At 46.6% G+C, this 25,628-nt stretch overlaps 5 protein-coding genes across 7 annotated transcripts in view; 2 read left to right on the top strand and 3 right to left on the bottom strand.

Moving 5' to 3' along the window:
* Window positions 1-477: 477 nt before the first annotated feature.
* Window positions 478-2,573, bottom strand: LOC6524778 (1-acylglycerol-3-phosphate O-acyltransferase Pnpla3). Its single transcript, XM_002100586.3, has 2 exons — window positions 1,949-2,573; window positions 478-1,724 (listed from the first exon to the last, which is right to left on the bottom strand). The coding sequence occupies exons 1-2, from the start codon at window positions 2,411-2,413 to the stop codon at window positions 828-830; spliced, it is 1,362 nt and encodes a 453-aa protein (XP_002100622.3). The 5' UTR covers window positions 2,414-2,573; the 3' UTR covers window positions 478-827.
* Window positions 2,574-3,284: 711 nt separating this feature from the next.
* On the top strand, window positions 3,285-4,600 carry LOC6524777 (transmembrane emp24 domain-containing protein 5). Its single transcript, XM_002100585.4, has 2 exons — window positions 3,285-3,412; window positions 3,477-4,600. Exons 1-2 carry the CDS (start codon window positions 3,404-3,406, stop codon window positions 4,194-4,196), a joined length of 729 nt encoding a protein of 242 aa, XP_002100621.1. The 5' UTR covers window positions 3,285-3,403; the 3' UTR covers window positions 4,197-4,600.
* A 526-nt stretch (window positions 4,601-5,126) lies between these two features.
* LOC6524776 (NADH dehydrogenase [ubiquinone] 1 beta subcomplex subunit 7) lies at window positions 5,127-5,963 on the bottom strand. The gene is made up of 2 exons (XM_002100584.2): window positions 5,756-5,963; window positions 5,127-5,690 (listed from the first exon to the last, which is right to left on the bottom strand). Exon 2 carries the CDS (start codon window positions 5,687-5,689, stop codon window positions 5,336-5,338), a length of 354 nt encoding a protein of 117 aa, XP_002100620.1. The 5' UTR covers window position 5,690; window positions 5,756-5,963; the 3' UTR covers window positions 5,127-5,335.
* Window positions 5,964-6,337: 374 nt separating this feature from the next.
* Window positions 6,338-25,628, top strand: part of LOC6524773 (E3 ubiquitin-protein ligase highwire) — a 43,891-nt gene continuing 24,600 nt past the window's right edge. For both annotated transcript variants that reach the window (XM_039375799.2, XM_039375791.1), the window contains exons 1-13: window positions 6,338-6,731; window positions 8,596-9,706; window positions 9,770-10,156; window positions 10,216-11,335; window positions 11,399-12,098; window positions 12,168-12,307; window positions 12,370-12,935; window positions 12,997-14,047; window positions 14,110-14,391; window positions 14,451-16,992; window positions 17,052-17,199; window positions 17,261-17,363; window positions 17,431-17,566. In XM_039375799.2, coding sequence (XP_039231733.1) covers window positions 6,661-6,731; window positions 8,596-9,706; window positions 9,770-10,156; window positions 10,216-11,335; window positions 11,399-12,098; window positions 12,168-12,307; window positions 12,370-12,935; window positions 12,997-14,047; window positions 14,110-14,391; window positions 14,451-16,992; window positions 17,052-17,199; window positions 17,261-17,363; window positions 17,431-17,566 — 8,357 coding nt within the window. In that variant the 5' untranslated portion in view covers window positions 6,338-6,660. The remainder of the gene's footprint in view (window positions 6,732-8,595; window positions 9,707-9,769; window positions 10,157-10,215; window positions 11,336-11,398; window positions 12,099-12,167; window positions 12,308-12,369; window positions 12,936-12,996; window positions 14,048-14,109; window positions 14,392-14,450; window positions 16,993-17,051; window positions 17,200-17,260; window positions 17,364-17,430; window positions 17,567-25,628) is intronic.
* LOC6524775 lies at window positions 17,881-24,428 on the bottom strand. Of its 2 annotated transcripts, none has more exons than XM_015190398.3 (5): window positions 24,269-24,428; window positions 19,991-20,366; window positions 19,189-19,566; window positions 18,972-19,131; window positions 17,881-18,915 (listed from the first exon to the last, which is right to left on the bottom strand). In XM_015190398.3, the coding sequence occupies exons 2-5, from the start codon at window positions 20,156-20,158 to the stop codon at window positions 18,221-18,223; spliced, it is 1,401 nt and encodes a 466-aa protein (XP_015045884.1). In that variant the 5' UTR covers window positions 20,159-20,366; window positions 24,269-24,428; the 3' UTR covers window positions 17,881-18,220. The 2 variants fall into 2 exon arrangements, with proteins under 2 accessions (XP_015045884.1, XP_002100619.1); XM_002100583.4 differs by lacking the exon at window positions 24,269-24,428 and adding an exon at window positions 23,543-23,640.

The following is a 25,628-nucleotide window of genomic DNA, read 5'->3' as shown; positions in this document are numbered from 1 at the left end:
ATAAAACACTCACACACGCAGAAAAACGAGAGGAAAGAGTCCCAGGGAAGAGAGAGTTGCAACGGGAGGGGGGGCGATAAAGCCTCAGGATGAGCCCCCGCCTGCGGCGTAAGGGGCGTGGCATCCTTTAATCACCACGAGTGCGAGCGAGATGGCCGAGGGGCAAAGTGCAGAAAGTGGCGTGATTCTTATTATTCATTCTCTCGCTTCTGATTATTGAGTATGATATTGCACATACTCGTATGTACATATTGCGCCGACTTCTCTGATCTTGTCGTGCATCATCCTCTCTTGCGTTGCACCTTGCTGATAAGAATCTGCGTCAGAGCCTCGGATCTGGAGGTTATATCAGTTTACTCGCATAGAAGAATCGAGTGCAACGCAGCAAGCGGATTTCAATTATTTTGGGTTTCTTCGCAGATTTCTTTTTTTTTTTGGTTTGGCTAGGACCTTAACAAGAAGTTAATAAGTAATACATTTAACTGTGGACTTGGATTGGATTTAAAATCCTTTCTTGTTTTTTTTTTTCAATGCATCAACATCAAGTTTATTAATTACAATTATATTGGTTATTTAGTTCACAGCAGTCAGAGTACATTAAAACATTAAAAAATACGATGTTTGAGAAAACAAAACGCGAAAAAAGTTTGTCTATTAAATAAAAGTAATTGCGCGAACAGACATAAAAATCAATTGAAAACCGATCGATTGACGATCGCTGATAAAGCTAATGGCGCCTAATGAACGCCGCCGGATGTCCCCTCTACCCCAGCCAACTCCTCAGCCACCTGATCTTCCGATTCAATTTGGCTGGCCTCGCACACTCGTTAGGCCTTGACTTTGTCGTTATCGCTATCACACAGTGGCGTCGATGGGGGGCAGGAGGTGCTCGAAGCGTAACAGGCGGCCGGTGCCTGCATCAGAGCGAGATCAAAGTGCGGCTGCTCGCAGAGCGTGAGACTCTGGCTAAGATGGCGGGCGACCACTTGGACCATGTGCCTGGCCAGCGGCGGAGCGAACAATACGCGACGCAGGAGCGACCAGGTGGAGCCCATTAGTGAACTGGCATAGTGATCGTGCTCCTCTGGAGGCCTCTTTTCCAGCCGTTTCTCTCTGATCGGTGTCAGATTATCCGTGTTGGTAGCGTCTTTTTGGTGGTCCTTCTCGTTATTTCTAATATTCATTTCCAAAATCCTTTCGTGCCTGATCTTTTCCTGCTGGTTCTTCTTGGTCCTTTGTGGACTTTGTCTTTGAGTCTTATGTTTACGGTTCCTGCGCTTCTTATGCTGCATATCCTTCTTGTTTATAGTCATGCGATTTATTTGCTCCTTCTCAAGATCCCTTGGGCTCTCACGCAGCTCCTTCTCCCTCTTCATCTGCTCGTGGATCCAACTGATCATGCCCTTCTCCTGGACCCTGAAACCCTCCTTGAGAAAGCTATTCCTGCGCAGGAATTGGAGCGCATCATCGTAGCCCTGCTGACAAAAATTGGCCATGAAGTCCGCTCTGCCCGGCACCAGGATTCGCACCATGCGACGCAGATTCCTCCGGGACAAACGGATGCAAGTGTTCGCCCAATTGATGTTCAGCTGAAGCAGATGGGGGTTCTGATCCCGTGGGCATATGTCGCTCTCCCCGCAAAATGGACTCACGGTGACGGTGTGCTCGTCCAGCAGCGGCAGATTATCGGAAAAGGCCCCATCCATATAGCGAACTCCTCGTACCTGATAAGACATACATTTCATATATATATATTCAAGTTGAACACCTGGTTTGAAATTTTGGTTTAATCGTTTTTGATCATCTTAATTTCGGGAATATTATTGCCTACGCAGAAACATTTAAATTTCGTACTTTTCTTCATTGTTATTAGATATTTTAAAGAATGTACGTGATATTTGATTCTAATAGGTTTATTAATGATTTCAATAATAATTAAGAAACTCACCTGCGGAGGCACCAATCCAGAAAGTCCGGGAATGAAGCACGAGCACATGAGGGCCTGGAGGAGCTCCTGCCGGGAGCTGAACTCCGACATGACCACATTGCGGCGATCGCTGACGCGGGTGAGGGATATATGGAGCCGTCCGCTGGCCAGCAGATGGGCATCCTCGGGCAACCAGCTTCGCATGCCCTCGAGGAGGCACTCCGGCAGATTGAACCACGGACTAAAGGCGCCCAACGAATGCCGTTGTATCTCCTGGACAACTCGCAGGAAATCCCCGGCCATGCATTCAAGCGGGAGATCACAGATCAGACAGCAGGCGGCCAAGGCACCGGCGGATGCGCCGGCAATCCTCTCCAGCAACAGTTGGGGGGCGTGTTGACGCAGGCAGACGGCCACGCCCACATGGTAGATGCCCAAGAAGCCACAGCCGGAAAAGGATAGACTCCTCCTGGTTCGGATCTTCATCGTTGCGAATATAACCTATTCGTGGCAAATAATCACTTCACGTGATCAGCTAAAACTGACATATAATCCGGTATGTCTGTCTCTTTTTCGCCTGATTTTTCCGATTTTTTGTTGACGTTTTTTCTTCTATTTTTCCAAGTTTTCTTTCGAGCTTATTCTAGGCCTGATCAGTGTGACCTTGCAAAGTAGTTTTCAATACAATAAAATACTGATTAAAAGGGTTTTTAAACAATACAAGCTATTTTGTTTTATTTAAAATCTTTACTGTAATTTTACATGTGATTTCTTATCATCTTGATGTGATTTTTGCTCCTTTTACGCCACAAGCCTTGGTGGTCAAGCCATTTTCGTACATCTACTCAGGGGCTTATAATTTGTTAAATTATTTGATTTAAATTATAGATTTTTTTGTTTTTTAATTTATTTGATTTTTGGTTTTTTTCTCATTTAAATTTGCCGCTAATTCAGAGTCCGTTATTTACCAGCGTTGCCAGATCTTGCTTCTAAAATCTATCTTAAATTTGATTAAAACTAGTTTTGAGTTATTTGTAAATATTTTAGGAAAGGTATCAAATTTTCTGTCGTTATTGCTTTTATTCAGAGCCCAGTTGATATAATTATTATTAATATAGTAAGGTGGACCAAGACTTAAAAAGTCGGGGCCACTGAGTTTTAGGAGCCATGGCAACTCAGGCCTTCAGCTGAGTTGCTATAATTATTTTCCAGCTATGGTTGTTAAAACGGCAATAAAAATCGTTAATATATATTTAAATTTGTATACCCACTTTTTAAATGCGAAAAAACCAAAAATTTGTTATTTTGATATTGTATAAGACCGCAAAATCTAAAAATAGCCAAATCTAGCTAAAAAAAATAATTGACTTGGCGAAAAATGTGAACGCTTTTTAAATTTCCAATCCCTGCGCGGTAAACGGGCACACTGCCGCGGTAAGCATTTTGTATTTTTAATATTAGTTTAAACAGCTCACAATGCAAGCGGTAAGATAAAGAGCCGGCTAAATTTAGCCACCATTACTCATTACCTTTGCGTCACTGCGTCCAGATCTGGCTGGGAATGCCTGGGTTGGTCCTGCTCCCTCTCATCGCAGCACTTCTGCTGGGCGTCCAGGATGCGGAGGCCTACGACAAGGAGATGACCGTCTATGTGGACGCCGGCAAAACGGAGTGCCTCTACCACTCGGTGCGTCAGGGCGAGACCATCGACTTTGAGTACCAGGTAATCGATGGCGGGCACGGTGACCTGGACATCAGCTTCACTTTGCTGGATCCCATTGGTTTGGTGATAGTTAGTGACTTCAAGAAACCGGAGAATGTCCATCGCCACGAGGTGGCCAAGGAGGGTGACTATCGGTTCTGCTTCGACAACAGTTTCAGCATGTTCAACCGCAAGACGGTGTTCTTCGAGCTGATTGTGGAGCGCGAGGGCGAGGAGCTACAGGGTGACACGCAGTGGAACGAGGTGGATGAGCTTACGGGGCTTTCGCGGGACGAGTATTACGATATGAAGGTGCAGGACATCATGGACTTCATTGGACGCATTCGTCTGCAGCTCAACAAAGCCCGCCAGTTGCAGGATGTCCTGCGATCACACGAGGCACGCGATCGCAATCTGGCCGAGTCCAATTTCCAGAAGGTCAACCACTGGTCTATGCTGCAAATCAGCGCCATGATCGGTGTTGGCCTGATCCAGGTGTTCATGCTGCGCAGCATCTTTGCCACCGGCGGACGCATGCATAATCTGTGGCGCAAATTGGGCATTTGATGGATCGGTCCTGTTTCTGGTGCCGAGGAGAAGCCTCTACCAAAGATTTGCGTGCCGGAGCAACGAGGATGCATTTATTGAATGAGTTAAAGCCATCCGGCAGCTGGATCCTCCCCCACTAGTTAGAATGTAATTTATAAAACAAACCACTTGCCATCATCAGTAGTTCGTTAGTTTCCATACATATGCATATATATATCATATATTATGTAGTCAGGAGATATAGTATTCCGTATATTTATAGATATGCGGGTGTGTGCTTGTGATATACGGGGTGTGTTGTGTGTGCGCGCATGTTCGTTGCATTGTTAAACGAAAGCAATTGTACGATTAAGCCAGGAGATGAGTTTGATATTAAGCTTAAAATTGCAGAAACCAGTGAATAAAAGGTGTTTTACTGCCTACACGGGAGTTTGATAATTTCTTTAATAATTCTGCCTAAATGGAAGCGTTTTTGAAGGGTTTCCTCCAAGTTAAAATTAATTGATTGAAAGACTTTTCTGGTATGAATATTTGCAGCTATCTCACAGTTGTTAAATGTTCTAAAAATTGTCAACTGCTTAGATAGGGAATAGTTGTTGACGACCAAAGGCCATTGTATTCCAATTACCTATTTGAGGTGAACACAAAAATTGCATTAGGAACCACGCTGACAATTGGAACCTATGCAATCTACTCAATTTGATTATATTCTATTCGCTGGCGAGAATCGGATATATTTCGTTTTGAAATTTTCTTTAAATGAATTCAACTGGTGACACTTTTCGACATAAATAGTTGGGAGATACATCGATTTGTTTATTTATATATCCGCTCAGATCAACTATAGCTTCCAATAGCATGCATAACTTTAGCCCACGGCTCATTCACCTAAATCCATTTAAATATCGATGATCTTTTCACGATCCACATCTTCAAGACACTCGTCGGTTTTTTCGAACAGTTTTTCAATCGTTTAATGGATAATAAAAAAAAAAAAATGGTTAGCAGATCCGCATTATTACTAGCATGGAGTTGTTTATTGACATTTCCGCTGGAAACTAGCTTGCAACATGGGGCAGTGGCAGTGAATCCGCGGCCAGGAGCGTCACCTGATGGTGTTTTGGGGGTGTTTTTGTATAGGGGTGTCTAGCTTAAGCCTAGGCGGCCTTGTTGAGACGCTTTTGGCGCTCGAGCAGCCGGCGCTCCCGCTCGAACTCCTTCATGCGGAGCACGTAGTCCTCATACTCGCAGGTGAGGTACTCGTGCTTCTGGTGGGCGCACTTGTACACAAACGGGAAGGTGTCGCTGCGGCAGGCCTGGTAGGCGATGGCCAGGTGAGCGCAGTAGTCGCGGAATTCCAGCGGCAGCTTGGCGGACTCCATCTCCTCCTGGGTGGCGATCATCACACGCTCCTTGCGCGACTCAAAGCCCAGCAGTGGGTCAAAGGTGGGCACCACATCCGGGCCGGGCATCACGTCCGGTTTCAAGTAGTGCGTCAGCGCGTTGCCCATCCTGCGGGTGGGGAAAAAACGTTTTAGTACACTCGCTAGCCATTGAAATTCGCACAATTAAATTACGTAAAATGTTTTTCTTCGATTTTGGTTGCGCCGCAGCTGTCAAAGTTCTTCTTCTTGCCCCTGTTGTTTTTGTTGCTGTGACAGCTGCTAGGCAGAGTTGCCAGCTCGCGTTGCACCGGCGTTTTTCAGCACTAAACAAACAGTTGAGGTGTTGTAATGAAACTGAAATATTTTAAAATGTAAACTTTTGTAACGGAACTTATAAGGAAAAGGCAAACGGATTTTCAAAGTTGAACATAAAAGGCGCTATTTCAGGCTTGAACTGAAAAACCTTGGTAAATGCCGGAAAGGTAGTGTTCAAATCTGTTGATTTAATATATATTTAATTAATCATGCTTTATTAAAATATATTTCGTGGGCAACATGCCATTATTGTGTATGCACTTTAAAATATTTTTAACGCCGGCCAAACTTTAATCCAAAAGCTTAGAAATATTTAAGACGGTAAACCGCGAATAGGACATTTTCTTACCAACACTGTCTCCCGCACAGCTGAGCACCCTCTCTCGCAGGAAGCGTACAAAAACAACAACATTCAAGGGGGTGAAGAGAGCGGGACGAAACTTTTAGTTCTCTCGTTCCCATTGTACCGTTGCGTTGTCGTTCGGTGTGTGTTTCCTTTTTTTTTTTGCGTGAAAGTGACAAAAGGCAAATGGCAAAAACAAAGGGCACTCAAATTGCCAGACGATGCTCGGCAAAATAGTTCAATTCTAGTTGTTAATTCATATTTCGTTTAACCGCTGTGCAATATAAATCATTAGCCAAAGAAGAGAAGAGAAAAACGGGAGAGAGTGAGCATAACGTTGTGACGGTAGACGGCAACAGTAACGGTAACGGTAACGGAGGATTAGAATATATAGAAAATATCGATTGGAGCACTGGATCTAACGGGAAATCGGGCCAAAATGGTTGGCCTGCTCAATCCGCTTAAGTATGGCGACCACTTCTACGAGCTGTACACGAACAACACGCGCAGGTAATCCCCACCAGCATCTGGATAACTAGATGTCCCGGAGTCCCATACACTTCCCACCCCCTAACCCCTCTACATCCCCTCTACGTCCCGTACAGCCCATCCGACTTGGGGTTGAAAAATCGATCGCTGCACTCGGCTTCGGCTTCCAATCTGGGTCTTCAACCCCTACACATTTCACATTCGCTCTCCGCGACGTCGCAGCACCGCCCGATTTTTGGGGGTTGCAACGGGCGGAAGTGGACAGTCCTGCGCCGAACAGCTGAGCGCTGCTCGCAATCAGCTGACTGCCGAGAGCCTCGCGACCTGCATTAACCCACTGATGGCCCACGGGGCGATGGATGTCTCTCCCCATTAACCCGCCAAAAATGTATTATCGTTGATAAAGCATATCAAACGATTGGGATCTGCGTTTTGCCGAATACAAAATTAACTTTAATGACTAAAATATATTTAAAAGCCAGAAAATGCGTGCTGGGCCAGATTTAAAGTTCATACCTTTACTAGTATTTATGAAAAATTGTGCATTTTCTAAGGTAAACCTAATACATTGAGTAGCATTCACTATTATAGCAGCTACAAGACCGGCAAATCAATATATATAGGAGTTTTAAAATTTAACAACTAAGAAACGAAATTAAAAGGGCTTAAAGGAATAGCTGTCATACAAACTCTAAGTGCTCTAGCCAATTTGGGACCTTGGCCTTAAGGTTACCTTAGTTGTACACCTGGACAACAGTTAGTTGGCAAAATGTCGACTCAGCTCAAGAACATCGATTTAGCTGAAGGCGTGCTAAACTGTCTTGTTTTTATTGATTACTGCTAAATTGCTTTAGAATACTTAATCATTTGTGCCAAGGTTTGAGGTTTTCGTGTTCCATGAGTTGGTCGTTTTTCCACAAAGGAACTTGTATTCAAAAGTATTACACATTGTATTTAATATTTACATTTGATATAACTATTTAATTTTGCAAATTAATTAAGTGCACTTCATCAATTGCTGGAAATGAAGTGTTTCAACCACATAATTCTCAAGAAGCTTACATAAACATGTACTTCCCAGTAATTGCCACTTTGTGGGTAAATGGCGGGCAAAGGAACAGCATTTAAGATGCATCCAACTGTATTGAAAACCACCTGTCAGCTGCAGGATACAAAGTTCCGGATGCACACGCTCGCATCAGTGGTCACATGTGTATGTACATATACTATGTAGACCCAAAAGCTTGCACCTTGGTGCTCGATATGTGTTCATGTGCATCTGTCGTCCAAAAATAACGACCGCCATCCAGGATGAAAGCTTACAGGCTGATAAGAGCCAATAAGAGCGAAAAGCTTCCTATAGGCAAACAAAAACAAATGCAAATCCTTCGCCAGGACCTCGCAACATTAAGCTTGTTCCCTCTTTCAGTTAGTTGGGATGCGTTTTTGATTTACGACTTGGAGTTGGATTAGTGTCCCTAAATATTTTCATAAGTGTTGTTTTTCAAGTGAGTCAGTTTGCAAGTAATTCGCGCGTTTTAATAATCAACTATTTTATAGTTTATAAAATAACAACAGTATACACGAAATCAAAAACCGTTTTCAAAGTTGGAAATACAAAATATATATGTTCCACCTGTCGAACAGATACACATTTAGGAAAGAAAAAAAAATGAAAAGAGGTTTATCATTCAAAAATGTGTTTTTTTATTACAAAATATTATTTTGAAGAAAGTTTTTAAAGAATTTTAGAACTTTTGTTCCTCAAGCTCAAATATATTTTCGAACTAGCTTATTCGATCTTAATTTTTTCTTTTTTTGTAATTCAAGTTGATCATACATTTTGTAGAATATTTTTTAACCCATATTTTTCTTCCTGTTTCAGAAAAATGCAACACGATCGCAAGGTGTTAACGAAACGCAAAAGTCGGAAGGACAAGTCGGCGGCCGCAATGGCCGCGGCAGCTGCTGCAGCGGTTCTGGAGGGGAATGCGGGAGCTGGTGGACTGGTGAATCCACTGGATCCACCGCTGGTCAAGGAACAACTGATGATCCTGCCCTCGTTTTCGGTGGCGCACATTGAACTCGATCCGAATGCGTCCAAGTTCGCGGTCTTCTCGGCCATTCGATCCACGGTCCTGGAGGCAGAGACCCGCTACTCCCTGTTCCATGAGGGCGGAGCAGCCGGTGGCCCGGGAGGTTCGAGTCTGAAGAAGTGGAGCAATAACCTTAACTCAGCCTGCTGCATGATGTGTGCCCACAGCTGCATGATAAGCAACCTTCTCGATTGCTCCTGCCACGCCCACTTGGCCATGCACGGAGCCGTTGGGCCTGGCAATGCCGGACCTGGTGGACCAGTTGGCGTCATTATCGATGGCCGGGTACCGGCTCCAGTGCCGGTGGTGGTCGGTGGACCCGGTTTGCCAGCAGAGAAGCGACCACGTCGGGATAGCGCCAACAGCGATGCGGATTCGGACACGGAGGAGCCCACCGAACGGGAGCCCGTCTACGCTACAGTGCCGCTGATTGTGGGCGCTGGATTGCGCAGTCTCTTCGAGCTTATCGCCGATGCCCGGCACGTTCATCCGCTGCTGTGCACCAAGGCATTGAAGGCACTGCTGGACGTCATCCAGGGACAGCAGCCGGAGAGTTTCAAGCTGGAACCGGAGGAGCTAATCATTCCGCTGTACGATCTCCTACTCGATTTGGCCACCATGCCGGCCGCACTCAATTCGGCCACCGGTGCGGAGGCCAACTGGTCGGCCATGGCCTGCGCTGCGCTCCTGGGACTTTGCATCGCTCGCGGTGATACGGGCAAGATGCTCAAGGCCATTGCCGCCATGCTGATGACGCCGCGTCAGCTTTCCGCCCAGATTGTCCAGCTGCCGGTGGTACTGGCCACGTTGCAGCACACGGTGATCAGTGCGGCGTTGAATAAGCCCACCAGGCCGGATTTCCACAGCCACGGAGTGCCGCACAACTCGCTGATTGATGAGGTGAGTGATGCACATGGCTATTTTATGTCTGGTTACATATAAACTTTCCATTTTTGTTTATAGTTTCCTCTTAAGCTGCCGCCGTTGAGCACAGGTGCTCCCATCACCTCGCCTGCAATGGCCTGCGATGGAGTGTTTGTCTATCTACTCTATGGCGGAACACTGCTGAAGATCGGCACTGGCTTTGGAGGATCCTACAAGGGTCACGTCTATGCCCAGAATGAGGACTTCAGCCACGAGAGGAGCGCCTGGCTGGGCTACAGTGGCGGGCAGCTCTACTTTCGGCGCACCTGTCGCCGCAGTGCCGGTGACCAACTGCAAATGGTGGGCCTGGACACGCTGGCCATCAAGGCGATGAGTCCCTTGAGCATGCTGCATATGCGCGAAGGACTCAACTACGTGCTCTTCACGGACGACGACTCACTGCACGCCATCTGCAGCAATCGCGATGTAAGTATCTCTTTTCGATATATGTAAATGTTAAAATATATGAGCATATTTATCAATAGGATACACTGGTGGTGAAGAAACTGAATCTGTACCATAATAGCTACAACATTGATCCGCCGCCCTTTGAACTGCCGCTGCAGTTGGCGCGCAAGAAGTTCCGGACCTTGGGATACGCGGCCTTCGAGGATGAGCTGCTCAATCAGTATCAGATCCAGCGCATCCAGTCGGCCCACAATAGTTTCGAGCCAAAGCTACCCGCTCCCTGCCGAGATGCGGATGTGGATGTAATGGGCATGGCCTGCGGCAAGGAGTTTGGCTTGGTGCGGGCCAGTAATGGTCGGGTCTACTATTATGGAAAATCAGCTGCCCTCGGATTGAAGTGCGTGGGTCGCACGCCGACACTCAAGCTCACCGAACTGGTCATCTCGAAGGCGGCCAATATTGTCCATGTGGCCGTGGGACATGATGGCATTCATTCACTGTTGGTCAACGATGATGGCACCGTTTTCTTTGCGGGTACAGCTCGGCGCGGTGAAGATGGAGATAGCAGCAAGAACCGTAGGCAACCGAAGGCGGTTAAACCGAAGAAGATGACCAAAATCGATGGCCATGTGGTGGTGCATGCCGCCTGCAACAATGGCACCTCTGCATTTGTCACCAAAACCGGAAAGCTGATCATGTACGGCAAGGATACAGCCCACTGCGATGCCATGGGTTTCGTTAGTGAGCTGCTGGACCAGCATGTGACCAAGGTGGCGCTGGGCAAGGCGCATTGTGTGGCCCTAAATGCGAAGGGGCAGCTTTTCTCGTTCGGGCTGAACAACAAGGGTCAGTGTGGCAGGATATTCAACAAGTTGCAGCCGGTGAAGGATGTGCCGCCATTTGCCTCATCCTCAACGGCAGCCGCCTGTTTTGCATCCCTGCTGCCGCTGGACAAGCGCCTCAAGCTGGACTTCTCCACGCTGTGCGACTACGATGATCATAATCTGGTGCAGGGTCAGTGCCGCGTGTGCGTCATCTGTCGGGAATGCACGGGATACAATATTAGCTGTGTCTCCGCTCTAAATGTACCACTGGATCAGCGTTTGGCGGGCAGTATATGTCCCTGTGGCCACGGCGATGCGGGCTGTGCCAAGTGTGGACTGTGCGCCGCCTGCATTGCCCTCCAGGATAGCGATGGTGGGTTTAACTGCCGTTCGAGCAATCCTTAGTTGCATGTTTAATACCATTCTTTACTTGCAGAGGCCAAAACGGAACTGAAACCTCCACCAAGTGACGTACAACAGCGCCAGCAGCGCTCCAAAACCCTCATCATGCGTCGCAAAGAGCGCAAGGGTGAACTGGAAACAGGAGCCGCCGGAGGTGGAGCTGCCACGCCCACTGACCTGGACAAGGATCCGCCTCGAGTGGCTCCGCTGGCGCCGCAGCTGCTGCAGCTCACCAGCTCATCGCCTGTGGTGCAGGTGGCTTGTGGCTTGCACCATACGGTGGTGCTCACCTTGGCCGGTGAAGTCTACACTTTTGGCAGTAATCAGTATGGTCAGTTGGGCAGTGGTGATCTGCAGCCGGTGAGCGGACCAGTTCGGGTCCAGGTGCCTGGTGCTATCAGTCAAGTGGCCGCTGGGAGCAACCACACCGTACTGCTGACATCAAAAGGAATGGTCTACACGTTTGGCAATTACCAGAAGGGGCAACTGGGACGGCTGCCCAGTGATTATGGATTAAAGCCACCGCCCCAGGATGATGACTCTCCGGTGGGACCTGGATCTGATGGTGGAGCAGGAGGATCGCCAACAGTTGCGCCAGTGGGAATGCCTGGACCGGAGCGATCCCAATCGCCAGGCAACGTGCAGCCCAGTGGCTCCAAGGAGATGCCTCCGCTGCTGCCGGTGCTCACCCAGCGTCAGAAGTTCCTGTGGAATTGTTCACCGGGAGCCGTCTTGTATGAAAAAAAACCGAATGAATTAGTAGAATAATGATTGCTAATGATTATTTATACTTATATTTGCAGTGGCTTGGGTCCTTGTTATGGCAAGAAGGTAACCTGGATTGGAGCCAATGGAGATCAAACCTTTATCAAGATCGACGAATCCCTGATCACGGCACAAATGCTGCCCAAGATGCATGTGGTGGCCAATAAGAAGACGATATGTAAGTGGCTCACAAGATACTGATCCAATCAATTACCAATCTCTTACTCATCCCTGAAATAGTGCTCATCCCCAGCATTCCGCTGTCCTTCCACACGCTCTCCATAAATCGGCGGGATGGCAGCTGTACTGCCCATTATCGTGGACAAACCAACTTCGTGAAACTGATGCAAGCACAGCCGGAGCAACAGCAGCCGGAGATTAACTCCAATTTGGATGTGGCCGTGACTCCAGTTGCGGATTCACCCGCAAATGCCTCCACTTCGTCGCTTATTACGGCCTTGACGGGCACAGCCACGGCTGGAGTGCCCATCAATGAGCAGATGTCCCGAAGCATGCACGAGGGCAGGAATCAGATCTTTGAGGAGCAGCAACCGGAGGTGGCATCATCTGCTGCAGCAGCAGCAGCAGCAGTAGTAGCTCCTGGAACACCGGTATCAGCGGGTTCTGTGCCAAGGAGTCGTCGTGGTGGCAAGCAGGGTACCAATTCACCGGAACCCATTCCATCGCCACCGCAACTGGCCTTCACCATGGATCCCACCTACAATGTTCTCTGGGTTTTCGATGGAGCTGCTCGGAAACTGCGCTGCCACAATGTGGTGGCCAGTGACATCAACGAGAGCGAAGCGGTAAGCCAAAAGATGAAATCAGTTTCTTGTATTGCTTCTCTAGACGCTTGCTCTCTTCCAGAACGCGGCTACTTATCGATCATTGCTCTCGCCGGAGTTATCTTTGCCGGATCGGGTTGATTCTCGTGTGGCCCGCTCACAGGCCTCCCTGAACTTACTCGCCTGTCTCGACATCCTCACCTCGGCGCAGGACAACATACCCGGTTGCTTCGAGCAGCCGCTGTTGAAGCAAACCCAACAGACGGCGGAGACGCAGGCGGGTGAATTCCAGGTAGTCAACCGGTTCGATAACTTTGGCGGCGGTTGGGGCTACTCCGGTCATAGTGTGGAGGCCATACGCTTCTCGGCGGACACCGATATTGTGATCTGTGGGTTCGGCATGTTCGGCGGTCGCGGCGAGTACAGTTGCAAGCTAAAGCTCTTCGATTTGGGCGGCGATGGTGGTGGCTACGAGAAGGAAGGCATCCTGATTAGCGAGACCAAGGAGGTGCCCTACGAGTGCGGTGCCAGGAGCAAACATCACATTCTTCTGCCCAAACCGGTCAGTGCGGTAGCTGGCAGATGGTATTTGGTGTGGGCCCGGATTGCAGGACCCTCCTCCGATTGCGGATCCTGCGGTCAGGCGTCCGTGACCACCGAGGATCAGGTGGTTTTCTCCTTCAAGTCCAGCAAGAAGGCAAACAATGGCACCGATGTCAACTCCGGCCAGATACCGGCCATTCTGTACCGACTGGTCACCCAGGATTGCAAACAGACGCCGGCCCAAATGGACGCCGATCCTGTGCAGCGTATTTCCCGGGCCTTTGCCAACAGTGTGAGTCGTGAGTGCTTCGAAAGCCTGGTGGTTCTGCTAAGCTGGTCGTGGGATTGCTTCAAGCTGCAGCTGCGCGAGGAGCGCGATCGCTCCCGGCCACTGCAGCTGCAACAGTCGCTGCAGTACCTCGGCTATGTCATCAAGTCGTGTCTGCGCCTGCTGCGCAAGTACACAAACGAGATTTACCCGCAGCGGAGCTCCTCCACATCGCTGGCAACGGGCGTTGGTGGATCCAATGCAGCCCATGGTAGTGGCGTAGTGACCACTACCAAGATGGTTCCGTCTAAGGCAAACAAAGGTAAAACCCATCTGCTTACATTGGAATCTCCCATTTTGCTAATGTACTCCTCCAATTTCCAGACAAGAATGCACCGCGCGTGGCGGGCAATGCAGCCGTAATGGCCAAGTACTTTGGTGACCCCTCGCCATCGGTTGCCCCAGCCATGATAAGCAGTGCCAGCAGCAGCGGAGGAGCACCATCCACATCGGCCTCGGCAGCGGTGGCACCTGGCAGCGGAACTCCCGTCACCCGGAAGACCAACATGGAGAACATCCAACTGGCGGAGTGCATCGGCAATGTAAGAGCTCTGCTTATTGGCATCTTTTGCGATGACATCTTCAAGGATATTGCCACAGATGAGGGTGAGTATCAAGTCTGAAAGTTAGTTAACGTCTTTTTTATGGCATCCGCTACTTTGTAGGCTATGAACTATCGCTGGAGATCCTCGACGAGTGCCACCTGAGCTTTGTGGCCTGCTTCGATGCATTCTACCCGACGTCCTCGTTGAAGTGGAACTGCCTGTGCGATCTGCTCGCCCAGATGGATCGGGGAGCCTTGCATTCCCGCCTGCTCAGTGCGATTCTTGCTGGATTGTGCTCACCATCGGTGAAACTCAGGGCCACTTTCTCACTGCTAAGTGCGGCTGGAAACGAACGCCAGTCGATCATCAGTCCCAGCGACAACTCTGGCTTGCCCATGCTCTCCTCCACGGATGCCCATCCGTATCCGGTGCTGGTGGAGCAAATGATCTATCGCACGCAGCAGGAGAAGAGTGATTTCCTGAGCAATTCGTGGACATTCAAGGATGTACTCGTGCGACTGCTGGACATTATTGCCAGTCCCATACGTTCCCGCATTGAGGCGATATACAGCCGGAGCTGTCTTGGCGGCAGCTATCCCGGAAGTAAAGAGTGTGTGAATCAAGGCCTGATTGACAACTGTTGTCATCTGCTGGCCAGAGTTCTGGCCGAGATTGTCTACCAAACGGCGATGGGTGAATACGACAAGCTGTTCATGCCACCCAGAACCCTCCATTCGACGGGTGCTCGCTTTGCCCGCTGCGATGTGAGTAGGACCTGGAATACCGGAAACTTTGGACCCGATGCCATTGCCTTCGCCGTGGATCGACCTGGTGTGGCCATAGCTGGCGCCATGGTTTACTCGGGATCCGGTAGCTATGACTATCAGTTGGAGTTGCTGTACGATAATACGGCGGATCTGCAGCCGCAGCACAAGTGGGAGACCCTGGAGTCGGTGTCCGGTAGTTACGATCAGGATGCGGTTCACAACGATCTGGCGGAGATTAAATTCGACCATCCGGTGCACATCAAGGAGAATGCACGCTACGCCCTGCGGCTGTGCTCCCAAGGAGCAAGAACTTGCTCTGGCGATGCGGGAATGCCAGCGGTTCGAGGACCATGTGGCGCCCAGTTCCACTTCTATGCCTGTGATCTTAGCTTCAATGGAACCACTCCAGCCAGGGGTCAATTGCCATGCATTCTGTACTATAGCACGCCAATGAAACAGGATGGAAACTCGGCCAGCGGACGAACGGGCGATGCCACTAATGTGGCCGCTCATATGGAGGATCGCATGATGCTTCTTGGACCACATGAGGTATCCACCCGCGATACAGCCCTGCAAATCGCCGCTGATATAACCAAAAAGTGCACTGAACTGTTGATATTGGCACGCAATGCAATGGCTGCATCTTGTTCGCCTTCGGATAATAGTTCCAATCACACTCAGACCATCGATTCCGAGCACAATATCACACCCATCGAGGAGCACATGGACATCAATTGGGCGAACAATTCCAGGACAGCTGCCCTGCCAACAGCCCTAGATCCGCAGCTGTCCACGGCCAGGGATTTGGGCAAACGCATTGAGTCATTCAGCAAGGGTCTCATGGAGACCCTGAAGTTCGACAAGCGTTCCACGAATCCCTTCGAGATGGAAATTGAGATCGGCGCCACCGAAGTGGAGGAATCGGCGGATCTGAGAAATGGCCAAAGCCAGAGTGTAAGCCAGAGTCAGAGTCAAAGTGTTCCGATAAACGGCAATGAACGTACTACAGACTTTGAGTTCGCCGAGCAACCAGCTCAACAGTCAATGCCCCAGCATCTGCACTCCGATTCGGAGGAGGCTCCACTGGAGGTGGCCGGCATGGCTGCCGGTTCCGGTGCTAGTGTCGCCGATGGATCTGGCGGAGTGGCAGGAGTGGGCAGTCAAGCGGCCGCAGTGCAGCTGCTGGAGGTATTCAATCTGGCCGCCTCCAATATGTTCCATACGTTATTGCCACTGGTCTATGCACACATCGCCAATCTGGCCTGCAGTGATCCAAAGAGTTCCGTCCAGATACTGGGTTTGATCAAGGAGATACTGCCGCACATCGCTGCCCTAAATCAGTTGCACGTGTCCAAGGATCAGCGGCAACCGGAGCCGTCTCTTTTTGCTACCCAGACCTCTGGGTCTGGCAATTCCAATTCGAGCAGCACCACCAGCAACCACTATTGTGTGGTGGAGAGTGATCATCCGTACAAGAGTGCCAGCATTAGTAGCTATCGCGTGGAGTTTCCGCCCTGCGTGCAGTGGCTAACCATCGAGTTTGACCCGCAGTGTGGCACTGCTCAGCTGGAAGATTACCTGCTCCTGTCGATTCCAATGCGTCCAGCATCGCAGGCGCCGCCAGTCCCACATGTGGATGACTATCTGGAGCAGGCGGATAACAATGTGCATGGTGCGGGCGACAGGAGACGCACCACAGGCGGTGGCATCGCCGGAAGTGGAGCAGCGCCGAACACACACCAACGCTCCGCCAGTGTCCAGTTGACCATGGCCAGTTGCTGCCGCAGTCCAGGTGGTGGAAATGCGCCGGGCTCTGCTTCCGCGCCCAGTTCCACGCCTCTGCGCAGCCAGGATCCCAATGACAGGGAGTGGATTGTGGTCAAGAAGTTCAATACGTAAGTAGGAAAATATCCCAACTAGGATTTATAATCATAAATGATTCGTTTTGTTTTAGTGCTTCCACCTGGCTGCACAATGTCCTCATCCTGCCCGGCAACTGCGTGGAGTTCTCCCTGGAAACAGCCTCACTTTATGCCCAGGATCCGCACAACAATCGCTTTGGCTTCAAGTGTCTAGTCGTGGGCTACGACAATCCCACATCTGTGAGTTGATTTCCTGTGTAGTACTATCTCTTTCTAAACTGTGTTCTCCCATCTCGCTCAGATTAATGCCAGCAATTCGTGTCTGATACGACTGGAGCAGGAGTTGGCCTATTTGGGTGGCATGTGCAGTGCCAATCTGATGAAGAAGGAGCTCAATCTGCCAGGTGATTTATCCAAGCCATACTATTGCTTCGGCTTATATTTAATTTATATGTATGTTCATTACATCAGATGACAAAGACGTGGAGGACATGAGCGGCATTGAGGAGACCATCAACACTCATCATACCCTGCTCTCTAAAGGATTTGCCCTATCTGAACCCCAGTTGACCGTTCACCAGGCTTTGGAATCCTATTTGCCCATCGGGTGAGTTTTTTTTAAGCCTTATTGCATTTGTAAAGGAATTAATAAGAGCATGTATAAATATTAATATTGAAGTATCGAAAGCAGAAATGAACTTGCTTCCAACAGTATTTCCCTTTCAAAGTTTACGACTATCTTGTAAACATGTGTCGAGCTTCTAAAAATATTTACGAAAACTTTTGTTTATATGTCCAACTCATGTGTCATCCGCTATTTGTATACAATATTTTATTAGCTGACTTTGCCCTCTAAATTGCCTAATTTTAAATATCTTTACCATTAACATATATGTAACCATATAGCAAGAGCACCACATGTTGGCTTTATAGTGATTTATTCCATATACGTACTTGGTGGGATATGGCTAACCCACCTGGATATTTCTGGGCAAGATCCCAGCCTACATGCGACTATTTACATGGGCCACTTACAACTGACGAAAATTGCGAGTTATGAATAATTAGATTAAGATATATTACGACTAACTGTAGGCTATGGTTTTGGTACAGCGAAAGGTCACGCATTGGTGGTTCCGTATGATCGGTGGTGATAATGGTAATGGCAATGGTGCTCCAACCACTCCACCGCCCACCGCTCCTCTAGCTTCATTCAGCTCTATGTCTCTGTGCTATCCATATGTGTCTTTCCTTGGCGTGTCTACAAATCAGTCTTTAGCAGGCCAGCGTTCTCGATTTGGTATACGATCTGGGTTTCCTTGTAAGTGCGCGGTTCCGGCTGCACTACGTCCAGCTTGCGACGTCGTCGCTTTTGCACCACTCGCCACCACAGCAAAAGGATCAGTAGGAGCAGCAGCAGTCCCAGCAGAACACTACCCGATATAATATAGGCCATATAGCTGCGCTCCCGGCACTCATCGCTGATCAGCGATCGCAGCGGGACATACGGCTGGATTTGGCTTTGGCCGCCCATATCGGACGGATGGAACATCAGCTGATCGCTGTGCAGCCGAAAGAACTCCGCTCGCGGCAATGGTGGCTCCACATTCCTGTCCAGCTGCTCACAGCTCCAGGCGTTATCATAGCGCAGATCGCGTACGTTGAGCGCGAAGCTATTGTCGAATCGGAGAGGTTGTGGTGCCACCTTCTCCGCGGTGCCATCTATCCGAGGATCTGCTCCCGGTCGTGAGCTGCGCAGACTGTTGTTGTGGAAACGCAGCTCCAGGCGCTCGCTCAGCTGATACGAACGATGGACGGTGAGGCTGCGGAAGGCGATCTCACTGGTGGCCCCGAAATCATTACCCCGTACGGTTACCGCATCCCTGATTTGTGCCTCCAACCACTCACCATCCACGGATAGGAAATGGTTATCACTCAGGCTTAACTTGGAGACAACTGTGGGAGATCAGATTAAGTTTTTTGCTTACAATTTCATGCCAACGAACACTTACGCTTGAAGGAGAAGGCATGGGAATGGACCTCCTGGAACTGATTATTCCGCAGACTCAGCTCGTTGGTGACCTCGAGCTCGTAGAAGGCGCGAGTGGGCAGATCGCCCAGGAATTGGCAGTTGGCGATGCTCATCTGCTCCACGGCGAATTTCTTAAAGGCCTATAAGCACAATCAGAATTTGGAGTTATCTAGTTACCATAAAATACTTTAACTCACTTGACTCTCGATGCGCTGAATGGTGACCCCGTCCAGCTTGAGCAGTATGGCACTGTCCTTGGTGGTGGTGAAGCCGAATGGCTTCATTAGCTCAATCCGCCCGCCCACGAATGAGATCTCCTCGATGTTGCCATTGATGGCATGCGATTCGATCAGCTTGAGGTTCGTCTGCTCGAACTCCACGATCAGTGCCTTATTGCTCGCATATCGCGGCACACTGAGCGCGTGCTCCCGGAGCACCAGCTGACCCACCTGGCGGAAGATCACTTTGCGCAGACCCATCGTGTCCGCCAGTCGATTGGCCTCCACCAGAAGATTGCGGCAATTGCGTATCTCAATCATGTAGACATTTCCACGCAAAATCGGCAGAGCCATGGGCTGCAAATACAGAAACGGATGAGGTTTATTAAAAAATTATATAAATATTATGGGACTACAAATAGAAGACTAAGTCTTCCAGGAATGCGTGTTATTTATGTATAACATATGTTTGAAACAACACAACAATCTAACTAATCTAACAGTTCTATAGATAAAGAATAAGCGATAAAATGTTGCTTAAATTATTACTCATTGGTAACTGGGGCAGAAGCCTGATTTACTATTGGTCATAATTTATTTATAAAACAATATTTTAGTAGAAAATCATAAAAATAAGCATAGTTCGAAAAATATTCTACTACTTTCTTAGCACAAATGTCAGCCATTTTTGCATAATAATATGATCTGATATCATTTAATGTTTTCAGTAATTTACCAAACGCTATGCAAACATTAGTTATTTGCCGTATAACTGACTCACCTGGTCGGAGTTGTTGCAGTCGCAGGTGATGGTATTGCCGTACTCCCCGCAGGTGACCTTCGCCAAATCCGCCTGCTCCGCCTGGACAGCGAGGAGTAGGCAGGTGAGGAACGGCAGGAGGAGCCGCGTCCATGTCGTCGGATCCTTGAGATTTCTGATATTCCGCATGATTGGTCGACTGATCCGCCTGTGGCCAATTATTCACTCATATTAACTGCTGCCTTTTGCGCGCCCTCACACTTTTCGCCTTCTCTATTCTCCGGCCCACTCTTTGTTCATTTTCCAGTTGTGTTTACCATCCGCTCCGCCGAGCACTGCTCTCCGCCGTAATTGTAGACCGTTTCGCTCCAGTCTTATCTTTGAAGGTGTTCCTTATCTGTAATACACGTGAAGCTCGTATTATTGTTGTGTGCGTTTGCATTTGTGTGTGTGTGTGTGTCTCGTTTTGAAAACAAGCTTATTTCACTCTTTATAGCTGATGATGCTACGTTCACTCTAAAGCCCACAACCGCCAAAAACTAACTGAAGTAAATGGGTACACACTTCTGCTTTCTTTAAGATAAGAAAGTAATATATTGGAGGGGAATTTAAAATCTGAAGTCATTCCTTTAGTTTAGTTAGTAGTAGATACGAGTTGTTCAAAAATGTTATTCTACGTTACTGAAAAATCTTTCTACACGTAAAATTTTGTATTCTGAACTGGAATTGGTTAACATATGTAAGTTATTATTTTATTTCTGTGCATCGAGACTAGGAGCTTATTGTTTATATTCCAACATTTTTGAATCTGATTTGATGATTTACAAATTATTTGGTCATTACTGAAAAATGTGAATATTCTTGGCAAAGTGGCGTATCAGTTCTTCTAAAAGCTTCAGGGGGCAGTTAAGTGTTGCAAGAAACGACATAATGAACTTCCAACTGTGATCGATTGCCGATCTTGAGATGAATTTTGGACCAACTACTTTGGTGGCAGTTGAGAGTGTCGATCATAATCAGCTAACGATATTGCCCAACGATCTGCAAACACACTCGTTTTTCAAGTTGTGGACGTGGACGAGGGTCTAATTGAATCACAACACCCTCTCCAATTGTGATCACTTCGTTCGTCAGCAGTTTCTTCTGCCCTCCAATCACCACCGTTTCCTCCATCCGTTAATTGAATTCTGAGGTCGCACATGCACGATCGACCAAAACTGTGGACTGAAAATCTCTCTGGCCCTTGGAAATGGAAATGGAGACTTCGTCTGGTTCTCTGATGGTAGCCCGAACATGAGCAATTATGCTTTGTTATTTGTTTATGGCCATTTCGATATCCATTTGTTTATAGAACTCAATTTGCGCGAGAGGAAAATTTACTCAAGTCCGAGAGTCGAATGTTTAGTCTCCAACTCGATCTCAAGTGGCGAATGCTTAAATATTTGCGCACGAGTCGGGGAATTCGAGAAACCGGCACGATTGGGCATTCCAGAGGCTCCAAGTTCAGAATCACATACGATTATGCCAAGTCTGACATAGCGCTATATTCGTATTACCCACTTAAACTATTTAAACTGCAAACTGCAAACTGCATTCGGAAATCTTTTGTGAAAAGCCCTTAAAGAATTACTTTTGATAATGCAATTCCGGGAACAGGTTAATACGCTGTTTTTACAACTCAATATTTGATGGAAGTACTTTACTGGCTTAGTTCGAAAGATACTGTCAACTGGAGTGTTGTAAAGATAGTGCAAATCTAATATCTCACTATGAACAAGGAAAATTCATTATTAAAGTCATAATACCGTATTGTCCCTATTTTTTTCATTGAAGTATGTACATTGCACCCCACGGGCCAAGGCCTTAGAATTCCGGATGCGTCGCTGAGCCAGTAACCAACCCTTTGGGGTTGAATCAAGTGAACCAAGTGAATCAAGTGAATGAAGTGACATTCATTGAGTTGACTTGCGGTTAGGAAATTGAATTAAAGCGCAATTGCATTTCCTGTCGAGTAAAAAGTCGCGAACACGCACCGTAAAATCCGTACAATCACTGTCCATAAAATCCCCTTGGACTACGCCCCTTCATTACGCTCAATTAGGAGGCAATTATTATATAAATAGTGTTTCTATGTCCTATCAGATGTGCCCTTTTGGCCTTATTTAAAGGTGGCAATATTGCTGTCTGAGAAATTGAAAAAATGGGTTTTTCCGATCGTTACTTACTATTACAAAATCCACAATTTTGGCGTCTCTATAATGACAGGTGGCAAATGGAATTGTGCAATATTTCAGTTAATATTCATGGGCTTTTCAACTGTGCATTAAACATCATTTAGGATTTTTGCAATCATTGGGCCAGCAAAGCTTTTAAACCATGTACATTGGCCACAGTCGTTATTTTGGCCACAATTACATGTGCGAATGGCAATTAGCACATTTCATGGACTTGCAACTATTGACTGGAATTTAATCGAAGCACAACTGAACGAATCGAAAGCTAGCATTGCAATGAACTGCTTCACATCGTGGTTGTAACTAGGTTACCCGATTTGAAACGGCTTTGAAGGCACTATCTTATCACCACCTTGTATCCATACATCCGATAAGATAACGAAGTGAGTCAGTAGTCGAGTGATTGCCACATTTGACTCAATTCTCGCAGGATGACGATGACACATGTGTGTTTCGTTACCAGGGCTTTTGAAAAGTATTACTCCATGCAGTTTACACAGCTGAATGGCGTTAACGGTAAACTTAATGACTAACTGGAGTATTTACGTCTGGGGAAATCAGTCATGGTGAAACATTAAGAATTAAAGTTTTACCTCGATATAACACACATTTAAAACTTGCATTTTATGCATAACAAGAAAAATGAAAGGATTGTTTTAAAAATGTTTCTGTTTGATTATTAAACATAAAAAACATATATTTTTATGATCATTCATTGAGAAAACCTACACCTTTTTAGAAAATCCTGTCATTGCCCTTTTCTACGTTATTTCTCAATGTGTATTTTCTCCGTAAAGATGGCTATAAAAAATGAACTACAAGCTTTGCAGCAATTTAGCAAAACTTATCTGTTGCAAAACTGTCGCCGACTTTCTTTCAAAGCCCGAAGATAATTGTTAAAACCGAATGTACCGCAGAAGCTCATTTAGCCAAAGGTCCAACCAGCCTTAAAAAGCGAAAAAGTATTCGTATGTAAAATGCTGAGGCCACTTGACGGGGTTAATGATTTTAGCCTGCTCTTTGCTTTCTACTACTTGAAACTCGTGCATTTGCTTTGCTTTTGGTTCTCCGCCACCTCTTTTCATACACTTGGCACAATTTTTGATTAACCTTTCATAAAAGTAAAAGTTCCTTAAGTGAAACATATCTCACAATACAAATGAAAGTCTAAAATGGTTCAAAGAAAAGCAATTTAGATTCCTTAGGAATTAAGTCTTTGGCTTGCAATTTTTTAATCAAAATATATAAAATTTCAATTCCATTATTGATCATTTAAATTTGATATCCAAAAGTTCGTTTTCTGGAGTCTTGACTGTGACTTGGAGCAAATTGCAAATACCTTTTTGTAACAATGACTTTGGGGTTGGACTTTTTGCCGTTCCGAAACTGTTTTTATGGCAAACGCGAACTAAAAACAGATTTTTATTTAACGTTTGCTTTCCTCCGACGTCATTTAACCTTGAAATATCGAAATACGACGATGACGAGCAGCGGACATAATGGATATGGATATATGGCAAGGTGTCTGCCAATTTAAATACGTACATACATATATACAAATATCTATTTTATTTAGCAAGGGGGCGTTTGTTCACAAATCCACACTGCTAATTTATATTCCCCGGGGGAATTGCAAAAAAAAAAAAGAGAAAAACAAAACAAGTATAAAACACAAGAATGGAGAGATGCTAAATTCTTGTTTGGGGCTTTGATTTGTTTGTGTGTTTTGTTTGTTTTGTTTTTTTGTATGCGTGGGTCGTGATCACCGCGAAAAAAAAAATCGGGAGAATAGAGCTGAAAGAGGAAAGAATTCTTTCTCTCCGTTTGTTTGAAATCTTCTTTTTTTGTTTTTGACTTGTCCTCCAGCATATTTGCAAAGGCAAAACGCAAACAGTTTTTCCTTCTCTCGCTATTACTTTTTTTTTTTTTTACTTTTTATTACTTTGAACTTTATGGCGGTTCCAGAAACGCACACACACACACAAACACACTTTTGGCTTTTGGCACATATGAAAACTATGGGAAACACTCAAAAAAAAAAATTATGTGATGTGTTTAAGCGCACCTTAGTCGCAAATTGCCCAAGTAAATAGTCGCATTTATTTCTATTAGCTGCTAAAACTAAAAACACGCGAGTGCTCCGGCGGTTTCTCCACTACAACGGCTTGTTTTTGTTGGGCGGCCAACCGGCGTAAGCGCGTGCAAATGACAAACTGAGCGCCAAAGCGGCGAACACCGAACGGCGAACGCGAGTGCCCAACCTCCGGCCAGAACCAGTGATGCGCTCTTGGCTATTAATGTGCCAGCATATAGATAGCTTGCTGTCTATATTAATTGAGTTTTGTATAAAGTGCTAACAACGAAACTCTGAAAAACTAAATAAATAAATTCAACTGAACTGTACCCCCGTTCAACTAGGCGTATGCGTAATTTGCCACCAATGAGTCGTATACGTAATGTTCAGACCTAAAACAGTTTCATTTATTTTAATTTTTTATTTTACTTAGCGTTTTTCCGCCATTTTTGGCGCATTCATCGCTATTGAAGTCTCCACTTTGCTCTCCGCTCTCTTCTGTAGCGAATTTCAGTGGAACGAGCGCCACTTTGGCTGCTGCGATTTAGCGGCTGCGTCTCTCCAACGATCGCAAGCTCAAAACTGAGAACTCAGAACTGAAAAAAATACCACAAAAAAGGTGAAGAATTTTTGCGTTTACTAGCTGCACTCAGAGAAATTTTCTTCAAGTTGGCATTGGGCATCTTTAACTAAAAGTACTAAAATCAAAGATTAAAACAAAATGCAGAAAATTAAAAGGTGTTTTTACGTTTGGCAAAAAGTTTCGAACTTTATGAAATTATAATTTAAAATTCCGCATTGTTCTCTTTCTTTTCTGAGTGTATGTCAAGTTGAAGTTGAACATGGATTTTAATTTAAATCTGTATCTGAATTTCTTGCGCTGCGCTTAATTGAACGATGCCACGCATTGCTTGACACTTGCCGCTTTTGAAAAGCCCCCGCAAAGAGCGGCGAAAGAGGGGCCAAAAAAGAGTGGAGCAGAGAAGAAAGGAGAAGAGAAGAAAAGGATGAGAAAGGGGAGAATGAAGAGGTGGACAGTAGATCAACACAAATCAAATGAAATTTACTCGCCGGCCACGGCAAACATGCAGCACTTAGCGGTTCGCTTTTCAAGATTTGAGCTATGTACATACACATACATACGATTATGTAAATATGTACATACAAACTAAAGTTTTGGAAATTGCCGAGTTAGATTACTAGTTTAATCAACCTTAAAACTGTTGTTTCCAAGCTGGCTATATAAATAGGTGAACTCATATCTGTATCTGAAAAAATAGTGTGGCAAATTGAGCATTTTATATTTATGGCTGTTTAGGAGAATTTATTAGCAAGCACGCGTTTAAACTTT

Source organism: Drosophila yakuba, chromosome X (assembly GCF_016746365.2).
Source record: "Drosophila yakuba strain Tai18E2 chromosome X, Prin_Dyak_Tai18E2_2.1, whole genome shotgun sequence".
Lineage (NCBI taxonomy): Eukaryota > Metazoa > Arthropoda > Insecta > Diptera > Drosophilidae > Drosophila > Drosophila yakuba.
Note: the sequence above shows the minus strand (reverse complement) of the source record. Positions and strands in the feature narration are given on the sequence as shown.